This window comes from Buteo buteo, chromosome Z (assembly GCF_964188355.1).
Source record: "Buteo buteo chromosome Z, bButBut1.hap1.1, whole genome shotgun sequence".
Lineage (NCBI taxonomy): Eukaryota > Metazoa > Chordata > Aves > Accipitriformes > Accipitridae > Buteo > Buteo buteo.
The window spans coordinates 11,200,920-11,221,117 of NC_134204.1; the positions used below are offsets into that span (position 1 = coordinate 11,200,920).

A 20,198-nucleotide genomic window follows, 5' to 3' on the forward strand; every position below is an offset into this window, starting at 1 on the left:
AAACTGGCCAATGGAAGGCGGCGGTAGGGAGGAGGGGCGAGGCGGGCGGGAGGGGGGAAGGCGAAGCCTCGCCTTCCCCCCTCCGCCCTCCTCGCCCCGCCTCCTTCTCAGGGAGAGCCAATGAGCGCGGCGAGGCGAGGCGACGGACAGCCTTCCCGGCCCAACGGGGCGGGGCGCGCGCGGGCGGGACTCCCCCCTGACGTGGTGGCCGCGGGGGGGGCGGGGGTGGCTCAGCGAGCGCGCGGCGCCCCAGGACAGCGCGAGCGGTGAGTGCCGGGGGCGGCGGCGGCGGCGGCGGCGGAGGAGGAGGAGGAGGAGGAGGAGGAGGAGGAGGATGGCCGGCCTGCCCCACTGCGCTGCCCCAGACCGCCGTCCCGTCCCACAGACCCCCACGGCGCCGGCACCGGCACCGGCGTCCCGGTGGGGACGGGGGCGCGGCCCCTCCGCCCCCTGCGGTGACAGGGTGTCGCTGTGGGGCTGGGGAGGGGGGGGGTGTCAGTCCCCCTGCCCCGTGGGGTGACAGGGTGTCACGGTGGGTTCAGACCCCCTGCCCCGTGGGGTGACAGGGTGTCACGGTGCGGGTCAGTCTCTCTGCCCCGTGGGGTGACAGGGTGTCACGGTGGGCCTGGGGGGGGTCAGACCCCCTGCCCCCTGGGGTGACAGGGTGCCGCTGCTGGATCGTTCCCTCTGCCCCGTGGGGTGACAGGGTGTCACTCTGGGGCTGGGGGGTCAATCTCTCTGCCCCGTGGGGTGACAGGATATTGCTGGGGGACTGGGGGGGGGTCAGACCCCCTGCCCTGTGGGGTGACAGGGTGTTGCTGTGAGCCTGGGGGGGGTCAGACCCCCTGCCCTGTGGGGTGACAGGGTGTCACTGGAGGGTCAGTCTCTCTGCCCTGTGGGGTGACAGGGTGTTGCTGTGGGGCTGGGGGGGTCAGATCCCCCTGCCCTGTGCAGTGACAGGCTGTCACTGCTGGGTCATTGCCTCTGCCCCGTGGGGTGACAGGGTGTCACTCTGGGGCTGGCGGGTCAGTCTCTCTGCCCTGTGGGGTGACAGGGTGTCCCTGTGGGGCTAGGGGGGTCAGACCCCCTGCCCTGTGGGATGACAGGGTGTTGCTGGGGCAGTCAGACCCCCTGCCCTGTGTGGTGACAGGGTGTCCGTGGGGGGGTCAGACCCCCTGCCCTGTGGGGTGACAGGGTGGGGCTGGGGCAGTCAGACCCCCTGCCCTGTGTGGTGACAGGGTGTCCCTGTGGAACTGGGGCAGTCAGACCCCCCCGCCCCATGGGATGACAAGGTGTCACTGGGGGGGTCAGTCCCTCAGCCCCATGACATGACAGAGTTTCACTGTGGGTCTAGGAAAGGAGGCTAGCCCCTCTGCACCCACGGGGTGACAGGCTGACCCGATGGGGGGTTAAACCTCTGTCTTGTGAAGTGACAGGGTGTCTCTTTGGGGCTGGCGGTGTTGGCCCCTCTGCCCATGGGGTGACAGGATATCGCTGTGGGGCTGGGAAGGGGAGGTTAGCCCCTCTGCCCCTTTGTGGCTGGGGAATGGAGGCTAGCCCCATTGCCCCCACAGGTGACAGTGTGTCCCTATGGGGCTGAAGGCAGGGGAGAAAGGGGTTGGTGCCTCTGCCCCCGTGGGGTGACAGGGTTTCCTGGTGGGGCTGTGAGGTAGGGTTAACTGCTCTGCCCTACCTAGTGACAGTGTGTCCCCGTGGGTCTGAGGGGGCTGGGAGGAAGGGGTTAATCCCCCTGCCCCATGACAATAACAGTGCCTCCAAGTGGGGCTGGGAGGAAGGGGTTAACCCCCCCCCCCCCCCATGGGGCTGTCCTACAGCCCTACAGGGCTGGAGAGGGCAGTGAGGTGAGTGTTAACCCTTCTCCCCCCTCCCGCTTTGGAGGGAATAATGTGCCCTGTTGGAGCTGTGTGGTGTGGCTAGGAAGGGGTTAAACCCCCCCACACACACCCCGTTGGGGGCACCAGTGTATCCCAGTGGGGCTGAACTGGGTGGTGAGATAATGCATAACCCCTGCCCAGGTAACAGTAATGGGATTGGAAGGGCCAGCAAGGAAGGGGTTAACGCCTTGTCCCCAGTCGAGGTGACAGTGTTCCCCGGGAGAGCTGGCCGTGGGGAGGAAAGGGTTAACCCGCTTCCCCCTTGGGGCAGGCAGTGGGTCCCCGGGGGGCTGGAGGGATGACGAGGGGTCACCCCAGGCGGGGGCCAGCACCCCCGTGGGGCCGTGCAATGGGGCACAGCATGGGGGGGGGGGGGAGTGAGAACCCCTCTCCATGCAGGTGACAGCTGCTCACCGAGCCCCTAAATGGGGCACCCCTAAATGGGGCACGCCTGTGGGGGTGTGGGGGGGGGGGTTAACCCCATCCCCACACAGGTCTTAGCCCCCAGTGGGGCTGGGCAGGGGGCGCGGGGTGCGGGGGGGGGTTTAACCCCATCCTTGTGTCAATGTGAGCACCCCGGTGGGGCTGGAAAAGGGCGACCCTATACACGGAGGGGGGGGCAGCAAGGGGGGCTTGACCCCATCCCCACACCACTGTGAGCACCCCAGTGGGGCTGGAAAGAGGGGATCCTATATGGGGAGTCGCTGCGGGGGCGGGAGGAGACTTGACCCCATCCCCACGCAGGAGGCAGCACCCCGTGGGCGCGGAAATGGGGGACCCCATCTGGGGAGGCGTTGAGGGGGTCTTGACCCGTCCCCAGGCAGGAGGCAGCAGCCTGGCAGCGGGGGCCGTGCCGGCAGAGGCAGCGAGGGGAGGGTTAACCCCGTCCCCACGCAGGTGCCGGCACCCCAGTGGGGCTGTCGGTGGGGAGGGGGAGGCGGGCGGTGCGTGTGGGGGCCCGGGGAGGGGATGATTCATTGCGGGTAGTCATGACATTGCTGCCTGGTTGCCTGCGGCTGCCAGCCATCACGGGCACGGGTGGCTCTGCCTGCCCCGGCACGCCGAGATCCCCTCCGGCTCCCTGACCGAACCCGGGACACGCTGCCATGCCGGCCATCCTGCTCTTCTGGAGCCGCGCCGAGAGGTACGCACCCACCCCGGCACCAAGCCCCGGCTCGGCCACCCCGGCACTGGGTGCCCGGTGAGCCACCGGACCCCCAAACCCTGGGGACGCAGCAGGCTGTGGGCTATCACCTGCCCGGCGTTTTCGCTCGCCCGAGGGTGGGATGCAGGAGCCGCCCGGTGATGTCCCAGCACGGCTGCTTGATTTCGGTGTGGGGCATCCGGAGAGGATGCTCTCCGTGGCCCGTGAGTGACGGTGACGGACTGCGGAGGGGGGGACACAGTGGCATTGGATTTCCTTGGCGCACCTGAAGGTGACTTCTCAGAAGTAGGTTTTGCGCCGCCGGGCTCGGAGGAGGCACCGTCCCGGTGCCCCGCTGCGGTGGGGGAGCCTCGGACCCCTTCTGCCGGGGGGACCAGTGCCGGCACCCAGTGAGGGGGATACAGGGACCCCCGCGCATCCGAAGGGGAAAGCTGGGGAGGTGCAAATTGGTTAACGTGACTTTTTTTTTTTTTTTCCACATCACCGCCGCCCTACTTTTCTCCCTCCCCGATTCGCCCGGTTGGGTGCACAGCCCTGGGCGTCAGCGAAGTCGGTTCTGGGGACACTGGGGGGCTCCTGGCTGCGCTCCCTGCTCCTCGGCGGGGGCTGCGCGGGGGACGTGACGGCAGCGGGGCGGCCGGGTGCCTTGCGGCAGCTGGGAGGGAGGATGCTGGAGCTGACGGCAGAAGTGTTTTAATCCGTTGGCTTAGCGAGAAAGCGTCAAGAAACCAATTAAAAGGAAAATTACGCCTCAGCAAGCGACTCCATTGAAGGGTCCCCCCGTGCGCGGCTGGGAAGCACACAAAGGACGGCAGCTCCACGCCAGCACCGCGTCGACGCTCGCTCGCCCGCTGCTGAAGCCCTTTCAGAGCTGTCCTGGGAGCGGAGGTCAGAGCCAACAGCCACCGGGCTGGCGAGGAGCTGCCTTTTTGGTGTGCCGGAGAAGCTGGAGGGAGAGGCTTGCCACCAGAGCATCATCCCTCGGCGGCATCAGCATCCCCGGCACAAGCCAGCACCTTCCTCTCTGCCGTCCCCCCGCCACCCTCCGGTGCCTCCCAGCTGGGCACACGGCACCTGCCGGCGCCTGTGGACAACCGCGATGTTTAAAATAAAACTAGAGCCTTTAAAAATGACGGCTTGGACTCTGAATGTGTTCGTAAAGTTTCGGTAAGTGGGTTTCCACCTCTCGACCTTGTGTCCTCGTTAAACCATCGGTGCCTGTCCCCAGCGTCCCGCGGTGACCTTGCACCCCGAGATGGAAAAAAAACAAAAAACCTCCCTGGTGCTGCTGCCGGGGTGGGTTTGTTCCCTTAGATGACTGCCGAGCGGAGGGATTATGTCAAACGATCGCTATTCAGCTGGCGCGCTCATCCAGCGGTTACACGGGCTGATGTCATGTGCGGGGCTGGAACAAAGATTTAATTTTTTTTTTTTTTTTTTTGGTGTGGTGGCAAGAGGAGGATGGAGGCTGGGCTGGCTCGCCACGGCTGGGGGATGCTTGTGGTTTTCTCCAAGGCTGGGTGGCCGTGGCTTGTCCAGAGGCTTGTCTGGTTTGGGAGGGCAATGTAGGAATGGCTTTTGCCCGCCTGAAACCCGCCCTGCGGCGCCTTCCCCCCCCCCTGCTCCCGAGGGGGTTAAATGGGAAGGCAGGAGAGGATGACTGAGCAGAAGGGGGAGAGGATCGGTGGCAAGGCGCAGCTGATCCCCGGGAGGTGGGAGGGAAGGAGGGAGGCTCTGCGGGGACAGAGTCGTGTTTTACCATCATTTCGCATGTGAGCATCGCCTCCGGAGTGTGCCTTAACCCACCGGGTCACCCGCCGGCGGCTGGTCCTCACCGGCACGGTAAACCGCGGCACGGGGATGCGTTTCGGCAGAGATATTCCCCCCCTCCCCGATCACAGCCAGACAAAGGGGTCCCCAGCCAGGAGAGCATCCTCGGTGGGCATCCCCACGCTGGCCAAAGGCCCCTTCGGCGGTCAAGACCAGAGATCTTGCGGGGGGTGACAGCGTTTTGCCGGGATGGGATGTATTTTTGTGGGAAGTGCCGTGGGGTTTCGGCTGGGTGAGGTGGTCCTGGTGGTGCCGTCGGTTTGGGCTGCGCGGGGTTGGAGCCGGGCGCTGTGGTCCCCCGGTGGGGGGAAATTGAAGGTTTGCCACCTCCGTGTCTCTCTAGTTGGGGTGCGACGGGGTTGTCTTAAGCGCTGCCTGGCTTGCCCTCGCTGTGGGAGGGTTGGCATCATCCAGGCAGGCCAAATCCTGGTCCAGGTCCTGGTGCTGGTCGCAGGGAGCCCCTGCCCCACACCGGAGGCCGCTGTGGGGTGGGGAAGGCATTGGGGTGACCTTTGGTGTGGGGGGGGGGGGATTGGCAGGTTACCTCTCAGCCCCCCTGCCTGTTGCTCACCCCAGGTCTCCCACAGCCCCCCGGCCCCGCGGGGAGGGCAGATGGGGAGGCGGAGGCGGGCAGGGGGCAGAGCATCCCCCAGCGCCTGCGTGGGCTGGGTTGGGTGCCGCCGGCAGCTCTGCGCGCAGGAGCTGGTACGGAAACGTGCTGGCATCCAGGAGCTGCCGCGGGAGACGCTGTCGGATGCTCTTTACGCCCCCAGGGACCTTCTCCCACCTCTTTTGCGCCCACCCTGAGGCTGCCGCACGCATCCACAGGTGCCCCCATCTCCCCTCTACCGTGTCCTTCAGAGGTTCTGTGCCTTGGGTGCCTTAGCCCCCCTCCCCACCTGCAGCAAAGTACCTGCTCCATGGCTGGGGCAAGAAAGAGCAGAAGTTGGTGGTTTGGATCGAGGTGGCCAAGTGTGGGGCCAATTTCTAAGCCCCTGTCGCAGCTACCCAGCTGTAGAGGGGTTATTGCCCGAGGTGTGACCCTAGATAAGCCTTGGATGCTTGGGATGGATGCTGGGGGCTCGGTGCAGCGCCGCAGGCGTGCAGCCCTGGGGGGGCTCAGCCACCCTCATCTGAGCTGCTGTGGTTGGGGCATCCCTCTGTCACCTCCGCTGGGAGCTTATGGATAGAGTAAGGACAGGGGAGAGCAGCTGGTAACTTGTACGATGGTGAAGGAAAGGGCCAAAGCTCGCAGCCCATGCTGAAATCTGTCTGCGGGAGGGGCACGATGGGCTGGGGCTGCCCAGGGGGGTTTGGAGCAAGGACGGGGTGAAACCTGGACCGTAGCAGGGAGCAGGACGTGAGCAGGAGGGCTTATCAGAGAGCAGCAGGTCTGCTGGGGCAACACTTTGAGAAGAGCAGGGCCAGCAGCAAGCCCTGAGCTGTGGTGTGTGAGGTGGGGGGGTGTTGAGAGTTTGCTGTCGGATAGCTGAAGGTTGAGAAGCAGCAGCAAGTTTCCTTGGACGAGTGTGGGGCTTGCTTAGCCTCTGCCCAGAGGAGCTGCCTTGCCATCTCCTCTGGCTGCTCCCTGGGTCTCTGCAATTCCAGCGGCGTGACTGGGGCATGAATTATGGCCACCCAGTTTTCCATGCCTTAGTAAGGCATGGCCCCGGCCTCGGCCCCCACATGATGGAGGCAGTGAGCCCTGGGTTTCTGGCTTACTGCAAGATGTAGTTGAAGGCTCTCAGGGAGTGCAAGTCAGGCTAGAAAGTGGGCTTTTTTTTTAAAACAAAAAAATAAAAAAGCACTCCCACCATCACAAGATGTTTCTGTCTAACGGCTTCGTTCTCTCTCTTCGCTAAATACAAATTACGGCTCTGACAGCCGGAGGCGCTTATCTCCAGCTGAATGCCAATTGCTTTCAGGAACAAAATGTTTGAAGTTCCTTTAAGGTGAAGGCGGCAGCACGGTCCCTGCCGCTGCTTTCAGCCTCCAAAAACCTGCTGTTATTACCCTGACTCGGGTCCCAGGTCCCCAGCTGAGAGAGAACCGTGCGGGGACAGACACGGGCCAGCAGCTACATTTAGACATACATAGCTCAGCCCTCCTGGCTCAGCAGGGAGGGGATGGGACGGGACGGAGACGCGGTTCTGGCCTGACGTTAGTGGTGGTGTGGCCCTTATAATAACGCCGTGCCCCGTCTTGGGCTCTCCTTCTCGTCGTCAACCTCAGAGATGAGTCTCCCCATCCCCGCCGTGGGGCTCGGGGGGGTAAAACAGGAGCCGGGCCGCATCCTGGCACCGGGGCTCTGACCTCCGGTGGGAAGCGTGGACTTGAGCCAGCTCTGGTGCTGCTGGCCGGTGGGACGCGGGGAGCATTGGCTCCGCGATAAGTGCGTGCCGGTCCTGTCCCCGGCTGCCCCAGCGTGATACTTGCCTTACGGAGAGCTGTCTTTCTGCTTTCAGGAATAAGTACTCGGCTCCCGGCAGCGTCGCCGTCATGGGGAAGGACTATTACAAGATTTTGGGCATCCAGACCGGCGCCAACGAGGATGAAATCAAGAAAGCCTATCGGAAGATGGCCCTGAAGTATCACCCCGATAAGAATAAAGACCCCAACGCCGAGGAGAAGTTCAAGGAGATTGCGGAGGCTTACGACGTCCTGAGCGACCCCAAGAAACGAGCCGTTTACGACCAGTACGGGGAGGAAGGTAAGGGGATGAGCACTTGCTTGCTCAGAGGCAGGGGTGAGGAGTCCAAACTGGTTTTCATAGGTGAGGGAGCGTTTTCCTCCAGAGATGTTCCTGTGATTCGTGCCTGCCCCTGAAACAGGGCTGGTAGCTGCGGAATTGGGGAGAGTGAGGGCTCTGGGGGTGCCAGAAATCGCCTCTCAGCCCACTCCTCCCTGGACTGCTCCACTTTTCCAACCCACCACCCTGCTTCCTGGGGTGGCTGGGCTTTCCCTGCCCTCTGCCCCCAAACCCCTGCAGCTGGCTGAGACGATGGAAGTGGAAGGAACTCGCTTCCTGGGTCATACCTGGGGTAATTCATTAGCAACCCTTTAATTGACCTAAATTTCCCTGTGAGGAAGTGTTGGTTTTGCCTGCATTTCCCCCTGCATTTGGGCACTGGTCCCGCTGTCCTCCCCGGTACAGGCTGACCTACAGGATTCAAAGCTTTTCCCAATTTAAGTAATAGGTCCTTGTTTTGAAACCAAGCGGCTGCTGTTGTCTGGTGGTTGGCATGGAGGAGGAGGAGAGCGGCTCCACCGCAGGCGGCCTTATTAGTCGAAGATGGAAGAGCGCAACCCCATTCGAGGAGAGCGCCGAATAGCATCTGCATTAATCAGCCCAGGACTTGGGTGCTTAAAAGAGCAGGAGGTCTGGCAGGAACAGGCTGCTGGGTGGAAGAGGCAGCCCCTCTCATGGGGCCAGCGGGCAGGTGCATCCCCTAATGAGCCACCAGCAGAATTAATCAGCGGTGGGTTAGTTCTCGACCCATTAGTTATGTCAGGGCTATGATGGATGCACCAGGCACAGTGATTTGCCACCCTGTAAAAAGAGAAAAGACTGTCTCAAGTGGGAAACCAGTCTTTTCCTGGAGGCGACACTGAAATCGGACCCTGCTAGGGCTGGCGTCACGGGATTAAAGGTGAAGCCTCTGGCTGTACAGTCTGTTAGGGATGGGGACTCGCCAGGGATTTGGCGAAATCCCCATCACTTGAAGGCACCTAAAATAAGAGTGAGTTAAGGAGGGAGGGAAGAACATCCCCCCTCCTTGCCACATCAGTGTCAGACCAGTGACTGGTCTGTGGCCCCCCCACCTTTCATTTCCCATCAGATGCCATTTTTTTGGAGCAATGTGTCCTGGGGATCAGCATTTTAAGGGGCTTCTGGGTCCCACGCTCTGCAGTGGGCAAGGCGAAGCGAAAGCCTCCTGACCCACCCAGAATATTAACTTCATCAATCAGAAAAGACCCCCAAACTTACACTCTCTGTTCTTGTCCCCCTCCTATCTCTCACTGCGGGGGGCTGGCACAAGAGACAGCCTGTCAGAAATAGTCAACAGCATGCCCTGAAAATAGTCCTTGAGCTAGGCTTGGCTTAACCCTTCCTGCCCCTCCTGATCAAAAATAGCCTTGCAGAGCGTGTGCGACCTCTTTGAGGGGGGGGAACTTGTCATGTGCCTTCGCTGTTTGGGACTTTGGGGGAGTTGCAGTGATGTAAGGCTCAGCCTGGGGCAGGGCAGGGGAGTTTCCCCTGGGAATGGTTGCCAAAAGATCCAAACCTTGAGCTTACCTGGCATTTTGTACAGTCTGTATGCAGGGAGCTGTGTGCGGAACTGCGGGTGTGCTGACCTGCACCTGCTCTGCCACCCAAAGTCATGGTCTCTTGCTGAGCTTAAAGCCTGTTCTCACCTGCAGGACATGATGCTCCTGGACTGCGGCCGTCAGTGCAGCCCAAGAGACAGGCCATTTGGGCAGAAGGGAGCCTGCCCATGGGGAAAAATGGAGAATGGGCTGGTCAGGAAACATTTCAAATGAAAAGGCTGTGAATTGGATGGAGAGAACCAAAGAAGCACTTCAGTAGGGATAGCAGGGACAAAACCTGAACAGATTTGGAGCTTGCTGGGTGTCGAGGCAGGACTGTGTGTCGTGGGTTGAGGTGGTGCCTTCCTGGCCCATGCTCTTTGCAGGTGGCTGGGCTGGAGGGGGTGACCCACACCCCTAGGAGTTGTTGGAAGGGCTGCCCAGAGCCAGCAGAGACCACGCTCCCACCGGGGAAGTGCAGTCCTTGTATGGCATCTGCCAGCAGACAGTGTTCATGTCTTGTCTTCCCCTTCTCTTCCAGGTCTCAAAACTGGAGGTGGCTCTTCAGGTGGCTCAGGGAACACTTTCCACTACACCTTCCATGGAGACCCCCACGCCACCTTCGCATCCTTCTTTGGAGGCTCCAACCCTTTCGACATCTTCTTTGCTAGCAGCCGCTCCCGGATGTTCAATGGCTTTGACCAGGAAGACATGGATATCGATGATGATGATGACCCTTTCAGTGCCTTTGGCCGGTTTGGCTTCAATGGCATTAATGGGGTTCACCGGCGGCACCAAGAGTCCCTGCACACACGGAGGAAGGTCCAAGACCCACCCATCATCCATGAGCTCCAAGTGTCCCTGGAAGAGATCTACCACGGTTCCACCAAGAGGATGAAGATCACACGCAGAAGGCTCAACGCTGATGGCCGGACCATGCGGACTGAGGACAAGATCCTAAACATTGTCATCAAACGGGGATGGAAGGAGGGAACCAAAATCACATTCCCCAAAGAAGGAGATGCCACCCCAGACAATATCCCTGCTGACATCGTCTTCATCCTCAAGGACAAGCCTCACTCACACTTCAAGAGGGACGGGACGAATGTGGTCTACACAGCAAACATCAGTCTTAAAGAGGTGGGTGTGGGTGGGAAATCCCACAGGGTGGGAGGTGATGCTGGGTCGTGGCACGCGGGGCCAAGATGGGAGTCAGTCCTTCTCCTGCGCTGACGGGGAAGGACCAGGTAGGTTACGAGAAACACAAGCAAAGACCTCTGCAGAGAGGAGCTGCAGAGGCCAACTTGTGCTTCGTTTTGGAGGTGCTCAACCTCCGTGCTGGGTGTAGGACACAGGTGCCGTGGTCCCTGCTGAACCTGGCTTCTTGAGCCAATACAGGTGGTATTTATCCATTTTCTCCCTTCCTCATATGTTTTGTCCTTCTATTTTAGTGTAGGGTATTCACATGTGGAAGAGAGCCCAGATCCTCCATAGGAACAAGGGGGAACCCAAGCTGGCTGGCATGAGTCTGGTCCCTGCTTGTTCTTGTAGCTGAGCCTGCTGCGGCTTAGTTGCTGTTTGCGATAGTGCTGGGTGCCTCTCCCCATGGACAGAGAGCAGGGTCACGAGGATAAAGGTGGTGCCTTGCCCTCCCTGAGCAATGCTTTAGCTGTTTTCCTTGGTTCTGGCTTTCCTAGATAAAAAACCAAAACTGAAATATTCAGGCAGTGAGCAAAACCCAACACATACAGGCTGCCAGTCCTGGAGGTCACAGCAGGGCTGGATGTATCAGAGCCAGCAAGCTATGCGAAAGTGGGAGAGGAAGGGGAGATTACCTCAGTACAAGATGTGCTGTTCGCTGTTGCTGCTGTATAACTACCTTTTAATAAATCCCAACTGGCAGCTGCATTTAACATTGACGTTTTTGGCAGCTGCCATTTGCTGTTCCTTTCAGACTGTAGACCCTGTCTGTCCTATTAATGAGCTGATTTTTTTTTTTTCCTGAAGGCAGATTTATGTTCTCAAATGCATTTAATAGAAGTAAGCTCAATGGGCCAGATCTCAGGTAGGAAAATGTGAGCTCGTTAGAGTGCCAGCGAGTCAGGAGAGCTTTGCAATGGCTCTGCATCCAGCTGGGGCTGTGACCGGGTGTAGTGGGAGCAAGGAGCAGCCACATGGGTCAGGCAGAGCTGGGTGCTCCTGGAGCAAACTCAGCTCAAGTTAACCTGCCGAGTCAGTTGAATTTCCTTCTCAGTGCGAAGTGCAGAGGTTTATTCCTGCGGTGGCTGGCTCCCCTAGCCACTCCAGAAATACTTGGGAGAGACTACCTTATTTATGGAGCCATGCATGCCATATCTCAGATGTTTCCTTCTGTGCATTCCTCTATCTGTAAAATTAACCCCACGCTGGCTGTTCTGATGTCCAGACCACGTTAGCCCAGGTTCATGCACTGCTCAGTCTGGAGGGGCTTTTGCCTGGAGTTGCCCTTACTAGCAGCAAGTGGAGAAACCTGCTCTGGCTCCACGTGCTATTGCACCAGAAGTGCTGGTGCTGGGTTCCTGTGAGCTCCGTGAGCAAGGCGTGCGTGCTGGCATTTGGTTTGCACGATGCAGTCACAAAGTGGAAAATTGCTGGTCCGGGCAAATTCCTTGTCTCTCTGAGCTGGAATTTCAGGTCTCTGTCCTCCCCCATTGCAAACCCAATGAGCTGGGCATCCTCAGAGAGCTGCCAGCCTGGCTGCCATCCCCAGGCTGCTGCTTGCCAGGGCAGGGTGATACTCTGCAGCTTTTATCTTCCTTGAGAAGAAGTACCTTAAGTGCTCTGGAACACAAGCAGATGCCAGGAGCTCCCCAACTCCATGTGCCACCACCTCCATATGTGATGGGAGTACAACCTCTCCATCACCTGAGCCTCCGTCCACAGCCCTGGACGCTCTCCTTGCACCCTTTCTCCTTGTGAGTCTGACTTTTCTAGCCTGATCTTTAGTCTTTTCCACCGCCACGAGAGCAGCACAGCACAATGCCAGCAGGCAGAGCAGGCAGGCAAGTGGGTTCCATGACCCCACTCATGGCCATGCTGGAGACGCCTCACTAGCACCCTTCTGTAATGGACAGCAAACCACCTGGTGCTCGGGCTGGGGGCACTCATGAAAGCATCTTCCTCCTCCTCCTCCTCCTCCTCCATCCCACAAGATCCCCTCTGGAGAGCAACCCAGGGAGTCAATGCTTTCCCAGCCCTCAAGTCCCGCTGGGTGCCACGTCCCCCCGGCCGGCGTGGTGCGGGTTTGTGGCCACCCGACTGCTGCAGAAGCCAGAGGTGTACGAGGGCTTCCCCAGGGACTTGTGGGCTGCGGGGAAGTGTCCCTTCCTAAAATTACAGGCGCGCGTCGCGGTGGGAGGCTGAGGGAGGGAGGAGTGACACCGCTCCGCCAGCAGCTGCCTCTCCGAGGAGGCAGACCTTTAGGCAACGCCGCCGGCAGGGCCTTGTGCCCCCCCGGCTGCCTGCCTAACGCCTGCCCCCGGCAGCCGCCTGTGTTTCATCCTTTACCTGGCGTCACCTTCCTCGAAGCATCAGCACCCGGCTGAGACGTGACCCGTGGTGACGTCCCTCCTGGTGGCTTCGCTGTGAGCGGAGGAGGACCCAATGCTGACCTAGATAAAGCTCTGCTCTCGCAGCACAGCGCTCAGCTATCAAACCCAGGGTGATTTAATCCCCAGGGATAAGCTGAGCCTCTTTCTAGGATGCGGGGCAGCTCCCGCCGTTACTGGTGTTACTTCAGCAACCAGTTTCCCAAATGCCTGCGAAGTTGAGCAAGAGGAATGAAAAACAGGGACATACGGTGGAGGAGCGATCGCCTCGGATTCTTCTATCTTGGCTCTAGGAAGGAAACATTAAGATCCCATCTGCCTTCGCTGTTACCGCCCGCTCCCGCTCACATCCCTCTGCTTGCCCTGTGCACGTGCCCCATCCTGTTCTCCTTCCCATTTTGTGGCTGGAGATGTCCTTACCCTGGCACACACGGACCTGTGCAGCCCTCCATGGCACATGGCAGCTGGCACCAGCAAGCAGGAGGGCTCCGGCATCCTTGGGTGAGCATGGTGAAGAAATGCATTGATGGGGAGAGATTGTCCTTTGGTTCCCCCCGCACCTGCTGGAGATCCAGCCAAGCACCCACTGCTTGCACGGAGCTGGCGATGGGCGTCCTCCTGCAGCCAGAAAAGCTCATCCCTGGAGGACAGTCTTCCCAGGAGGAGAAACCGTACAGATGAGCTCTGCAAGATGGCCCCATCTCTCCTGTTTTCCACTCACTGGAGCCCCCCAGCCAGCTCCAGTATGGGTCCCCCAACAATCTCCCTGGTGCAAAGCCCTGGCTCAGCCGCAGAAGCCACAGTCATCAGCCCTGACCCAGTGGCCAGCACGAGAAGAAATGTTTCTCCTGGTGCCTGTTGCTGGTCTGCCACCAGACATTTTTCCTGGGGAGGAGAATGCAAAAAGATCCCCCTATCTACCCCAAAACCAGCAATTGCGTTCTCCTCCCCTCCCTTTGCAGGGTTTTTTGGTAGGGCTGGGACCCCCAGGACCCAGCTCAGAGGGGCAAACCTACACCAACCCCCCACTGGGAAGCTTGAGGCTGTACCCCTGGCAACCCCCCCCCCCACCTCTTCCAGAAGCATCGCTCTGCAATTCTTTCCCTCAGCCCTTGCCGAAAGCCTGGAGACGATCCTGCCCACGTGTACGCCAGAGCTGTCTGAGTTATTTAAGGACACAAGGATTTTCTTGCTGCATTCCCGTGTCACGTGGCTTGCTAATGCAGGCCGGCTTGCGGCTGCCGCGGCACCCACCACCCCGGCTGCTGCCAGGGGCTGGGGTACAACAGGGTGGCACCCACAAAACCAGCTCTTGGCTTTGTAATGGGGACTGGCAACGGGGGCCAGCCCCTCCAGGACCCCGGCTTCTAGGAAAACTCGGTGCTGCGTTGTGGCCGCACCACAATCCCATGCCAGCGTAACCTTTTGGGGGCTGTTGGGTGGGGGGGACGGGACGGAACATGGGCTGTGCTATAGATAACCCCCAGCACCAAGCAGAGCTGCAGGGCTCCAGAGGGTGACAGCTGATGAACGGCGTCGGCATCCGATGATCTCAGCTGGATTTTCGGCTGCGCGAGGCTGGGCAGCGAGGCTGGGAGGGGGCTAAATTTAGCCTGTCCTGTTGCTGCGAGTGGCCAGGCGCTTGCTGGTGGTGCCTCCTGGGGAGCCCAGGAGGTGAGGAGGGGGGTCCTTCCCCCCCATGAGGCTGGGGCAGCCCTTGCCTGGGGCACCCCTCTCTTGCACGGCTCCTGCAGCCCAGTTCACGGTGGTGAGGCTGGGCTGGCACCAGCAGAGACCTGGGCTTGCACTGGTGAGCATCAACCGATGCTCTTGGGCATCGTCCAAACGGAGCTGGGTGGTTTAACCCAGGGAGAAGCCGGTGGGGGGATGGAATGTGGCTGTCAGGATGCTTTGGGGTATCATCAGCCCCGTCTGATGGCATGTCTCCTCTTCTCCCTGCAGGCCTTGTGCGGCTGCACCGTGAACATTCCCACCATCGATGGGCGGGTGATCCCGCTTCCCTGCAACGACATCATCAAGCCGGGGACAGTGAAGAGACTACGCGGGGAGGGGCTGCCCTTCCCAAAGGCCCCCAGCCAGCGAGGAGACTTGATCGTGGAGTTCAAAATCCGCTTCCCGGACAGAATAGCTCCCCAGACGAGACAGATCCTCAAGCAGCACCTCCCGTGCTCCTAGAGCCCGGGGACTCTCCTCCAAGCAGCAATACTCCAAATGCACGTGCTGTAGCACCCAGCCTGCACAAAGCAGAGGGTGCTACAGCACTTACTTTCAAATGCAAAAAAACCAACCCCTCGCACCACTTCACTTACCCACAAAACTCACCCAACCCACCCCCCCCCCCCATCCATCCCTCTCCCCATCCATCCCTCTCCCCATCCATCCCTCTTGGCCTGTTTTCTACTCCAGCAGCGGGGAGGCTCCTGCCCATCATCGCTCCCTCAGCTGCCAAACCTTTTTTTTTTTTTTCCCAGAGGTCCAGCTTTTCCACCTCACACATGCAAGTGGCGTGGGCCCTTTACCCGGGGAGGTACGTCACGTTGTGGGTTTTTTTATGTCACCTGCTTTTCAGGCCACTTCTCCCATGAGAGGCTGGACTTGTCAGGGTCCGGCGCAATGTAAATAGGACTCTGCAGGATCTGGCATCCCCGCTGTTAGTTTTTCTCTTCCCTTCTTTGATACTTGCTGCTGTTTGGGGTCCTGGCTGTACCGCGGTGCCGATCGCTCCCGCCCGCGGTGGCCCCCCGCCCTGTAGCCGGACTGTTTCTCACCTGGGACCATGGTGCCGAGTCCAACCGTGGTCTGCTCTCCTGTGCCAAGCCTACAACCGTGCCAAACAATGGAGCACGTGGGGATGGTCCCGTCCAGCCTCCTGCTGATCCCGGTGCCCGTGGGCAGCAGCTGCCTGCACCCGCTGCCCGCAGAGCCCCAGCCAGCAGGAGGAGGGGGAAAGCCCAGGGTGGAGCTTTCTTGTTCAGATATGTTGAGTTTGCATTGCTGCTTTTTTTTTAAATACGTATATATAGAGCTCATTAGGTGATAAACTCCGTAAGGGTGTTTTTCTCTGCCCGTTTTGGGATTCCTGGTGTGGTGCACCCTGACTTTTCTTTTTGGGGGATAGTTCAGCTGCACAAACATCAAACCCCTGGGGCAGGGGTGCGGTGGTGTGTAGCACAAGTCAGGGTGCAAAGCAGAGCCAAGCGTGAGCAGAGCTGTGGGTTTCACTAGCCTTTGAGGTCAACATTGGGGATTTTGATAAGAAGAGAAAGGCGCATGTATATATTTTTCTACAGGGACGATTCATTCAGGAGGTATTTCTAGGCGTCAGGGTGGAGCTGGGAGGCGCATGAGGCAATCTGCTTAGTGGCTTCATTTTCAAATGCTGTATTTTTTTAAAACCTTTGGATTTCCATCAGGAGAATTTTTATATTTCTTACCTTTCTCGGCCCACTCTGCCTCATGCCAGTTTTTTTTCCCGGGAAAGGGCTCCTACGGAGCAGGAGGCGCGTTCGACCTGGCTTTGTACAGCTCCTCTTCCACTGCAGCACCTCGGAGAAAACCCCTGCCAAAATATTCCCCCTGCCCCAGAAATCATTTTTTTTAAAGGCAAATCACTGACTTGAAACAGGGGGTCCTTTGGGGCAGAGGGGCGAGCGCAGGGCGTCCGTAGGGGCTGGGTGTACAGCTGTACAGTGTATAATACGGGGTGAGAAGACCCGTTAGACGCTGCTTAATTAATTGCCTGGTTTGGCCGGTGAGGGGACACCACCAGTTCCCTCCACTGGTCCCTGTGGAGTTCGATGTAGAGAAACCTGGTGGACACCGTGAGCGAGAAGACAGGCCAGCGCGCAGATGCAAGCTGCTTTGTTTTTCTCGGTTTCAATGAGACCTGAATGTTTTATAGTGGGTTTTTTTGTAATTTTTTTTTTTTTTTTTTTGTAATGTCAGTATTGAGAGAAATGAAGAAATAAAATATTTTAAAAAATATACTTCCTTGGAGCTTGTTGTGGTGGGAGGTACACATAGGCAGCAGGGATGGGGGGGGGTCTGTGCCAGGGTCATCCCCACCACCAGGCTGGCCGGGTGCCTGGGACCTTCAGAACTGATGAAGAAGGGAGTAACTGGCCTGGTACACAGGAACTTTGAGGCTGGCAGGGAGATGAAGAAGAAATCTGTTTGTTTTGTTTAATTGGTGGGCAGGACCTTCAGGGCCTGATAATGAGGGGACAGGAACATATATGTGACCCGCTCGGTCACCAAGAATGGCTGCTCACCTCATAAAATGGCATTAGTTGTGCTAATCACATTGCCAGGGGTCAGGAGCAGGGGGAACTGGTCAGGGGCTCTGCATCCCCTTGGAGATCCCGGGACGTGGCTGACACGGGCAGTGGGGTGTGCGGCTGGGAATGGGTTGGTGAAGGGGGCTCCTCGCTGGCTGCCCGGGGGGGGGACACTGGAGAGACAGCAGTGCCCAGCTCTTCTTAGAGGGTCCCTGGGGCAGGGCCAGAGGCAGCAGCACAAGTTGCACCCAGGGAAAGTCCTGCTGACACCGGGAAAACCTTGCCCATAAGCTCCCAGCAGGAGCAGGACGCAAGGACAGGCGATGAGCGCAAAACCCATGGGTGTTGTGCCTCGGGAGGGGGCAGAGGCTACTGAACCCCAAATGGGGGCTATGGCTCACTGCCCCCTCCCAGGCGACAGCTCAGGCCCATGAAATCACCCCACAAAAAAACCAACCCTGCAGCCCACACAGCGGACAGGGCTGGGAGCAGATAAAGGGCTGGGCAGACTGGGGGGGAGGCAGAACCAGCACAGCCCCACAACGGGCATGGGGGCTGACAGTGCTACCGGGGATGCCCATGGGGCAAGGGATGGCCGTGGGGAGGGGAAGCCCTTGGAGCAGGAACACTTTGTGGGGAAAGGATGCCCACGGGGCAGTGGATGTCAGTAGGGAGGGCGCATCCACGGAGCAGGGGATGCCCGTGGAGGAGGCACGCCTGTGGCGGGGGGATGCCCTTGGGGCAGGCATAGCCGTGGGGAGGGGATGTCCTTGGGGCCAGGGATGCCCACGGGGCAGGGATGCCCACAGCGCGGCTGTGCCAGGTCCGGAGTGGGACGGGGGACCGGCCGAGCGCGGCCGCTGCCTGCCCTCTGCTGGCAAGAGCGCCTGCCGGGCTCGCAGGGTTTTGGGGTGCTGCAGGAGGGCCCCAATCCCTCCGGTCAGGGACCCGCCTCTCACCCCAACACCTTGGCCGGGGAGGGGGTCCCCCATCCTGCACCCACCGTGGCTGGGACGCAGCCCCTAGGAGGTCGCATGGTCCCAGTGGGGACCGGCTGTAGGGCTGGGGGGGGGGGCGGGGGGGACACGACAATGATGACGACGTGGTTCTGGGGAACCCCAGGGGGGCACAGGGAGATGCCGAGCGTGGTGGCAACGAAAGGGCTGCCCTCACTAATCCCACACCATGGAGGGCAAGAATCAGCCAACAGCCCCTTCCTCCCCCAGCAACTTTGGGGGCTGCCCAGTCCCCCCAGCAAGGAGCTGGGCAGGGGAGGAGAGTGCCGCGGGAAGGCTCTTGCCCCTGCAGCTACCAGGGGTCTCTGCTGGGGGGGGGGGTGGCCCCTAGAAAGGGGCAAGGGTTGGGGCCAACCCAGTCCCCAGCATCAACTGCTCTCCTGGGTCTGCTGGGGGTTCGTGGGGGTGGGGAGGCCCAGCCAAGCTCCCCGGCTGCTGCAGGTGCTGATTTGGGGGACACCCTCAGTCCCCCAGCAGGTTTACACTGCTCCAGGGTGGGGGCAGACGCTCCCAGAGCTCCCGTGGGTGCTGTCCCCACCATGTGCCACAGGCGGCAGGGAAGAAAGATGAGGTTTTTCCAGCCCCCCTGCTGGATTTAATTAGCATTTGCAATTAGGAGAGGCAGCAGGGAAGACTTGGCCTGCCGGGAGCTGGGACATGCACGCCCCCACCCCATGCCCTGCTTGCCCCGGCCTCCACCGCAGGCAGAGATGCCAGGATCCAGGATGGATCTTGCCTAAGCACTCGCTGGGTGCTGATGGTCTCAAAGCGGCAGGAGGAAATCCACCCCCTGCCAGAGCCAAGGAAGGCTTTGGGGAGAGTCCTGGGGAGCTCCTGGCAGGGGTACAGGGCAGCCCTTTCCCCCTTCCCGGGTGGCTGAAAGGGGCTGGTTCCTGGTTCCCACCCCCCGGCTGGAGCTGCCTCTCTCCCGGGTTGCACTGGTGAAGCAGTGGGACACGAAGGCAAAACCAGCATCTGCATCCCTGCAGAGCAGTGGGGAGAAGCACAGGCAGGGAAGCAGCCCTGGAGTAAAAGCTTCCAGCTGCTAGTTGTCCCAAAAAAAGGGCTGGTGTGGCGCAGGGGAGGAGGTGACGGCCAGCATCACTGCAGGAGCGAGCAGCAGCGTTTTCTCTAACAGAGGTAGCATGAGGACAGGGCAGGAGTGGTGCTGGCAGAGCGCTCTGAAGTAGGACAGAGCACCTGAGCTGCCCACCCTCCCCGGGGGCCTACGTGGCCTCCTACCCCGGCAGGAGGTTGTGCTATTTAAACACAGCGTTCCCAATTTCAGTGCGTTTCTCCCCACTGCTACGCACAAGCCCCCTCTCACGGATAGTCCTGTCCTTCTGCCATTTTGAGACTCGCCTCTCCCCTTAAATTGAGCTGGTTTGATGGAGCCCTACAAGATCTGCCAGGCTTTAGGGCAGAAACTCCCACGGCCCAGGCCCCCACACAACTCTGTGGGGTGGGGGGAAGGTTGCCCTCTCCATCCCCAAAAGCCTGGGGCAACCTTCTGCCACACCATCTGCATTTAACCCTCTCTGCAGAAACCCTCAGTTCCTGCAGCCCCCTAAAAGCCGAGAGCACGAGGGTCCGCCGTATGTCCTACAGCCATGAACAGGCTCCCCCCTTGGGCTCAGGGCTGGGACACATCCAGCCTCCCACCCCGCTCCTGTGTGCGTGATGGGAGCAGACCCAGGGCTTCTCTTGCATAACACATAAAGAAGTACAGCAATAGCACATTTTTCAGTTCAGAGAAGGGAAAATAAACCAAGGAGCAAGGCAGCGAGGTAGAAGTGGAAAGGAAGGAGAACCACAATCAGAACCCGACTACTGAGTGTGGGGCACAGCACGGGGCCAAGCTGGCACCAGAGATCCCAGACTGTCATCAGAAACCCAAGGGGATACAAGAAATGTTGTGCTGAAGCTCCCCTCTTCCCTAACCACAGCAGTGTCACGCTGCACCACAAAGCCCAGAGACAGCCCAAGCGGCCCCTCGTGCCTGCCTTCAGCCAGGGCGGATGAGACAGGGATTGCTGGAGAAGTCCTTTGCTGCAGAGGAGCCAAAACAGCAGGAGAGCCAACAGCTCACAGCCAGCGCC

The 20,198-nt window shown here is 59.9% G+C and overlaps 1 protein-coding gene across 6 annotated transcripts; it reads left to right on the forward strand.

Annotated features, from left to right (window-relative positions):
• The first annotated feature begins 206 nt into the window (after window positions 1–206).
• DNAJB5 (DnaJ heat shock protein family (Hsp40) member B5) lies at window positions 207–16,792 on the forward strand. 6 transcript variants are annotated; one of them, XM_075020028.1, is made up of 5 exons: window positions 226–266; window positions 2,919–3,039; window positions 7,356–7,600; window positions 9,740–10,338; window positions 14,748–16,792. In XM_075020028.1, exons 2-5 carry the CDS (start codon window positions 3,002–3,004, stop codon window positions 14,979–14,981), a joined length of 1,116 nt encoding a protein of 371 aa, XP_074876129.1. In that variant the 5' UTR covers window positions 226–266; window positions 2,919–3,001; the 3' UTR covers window positions 14,982–16,792. The 6 variants fall into 6 exon arrangements, with proteins under 6 accessions (XP_074876133.1, XP_074876129.1, XP_074876130.1 ...); XM_075020032.1 differs by lacking the exon at window positions 2,919–3,039 and having other exon boundaries at window positions 207–266; XM_075020029.1 differs by lacking the exon at window positions 226–266 and having other exon boundaries at window positions 2,889–3,039.
• Window positions 16,793–20,198: the final 3,406 nt, after the last annotated feature.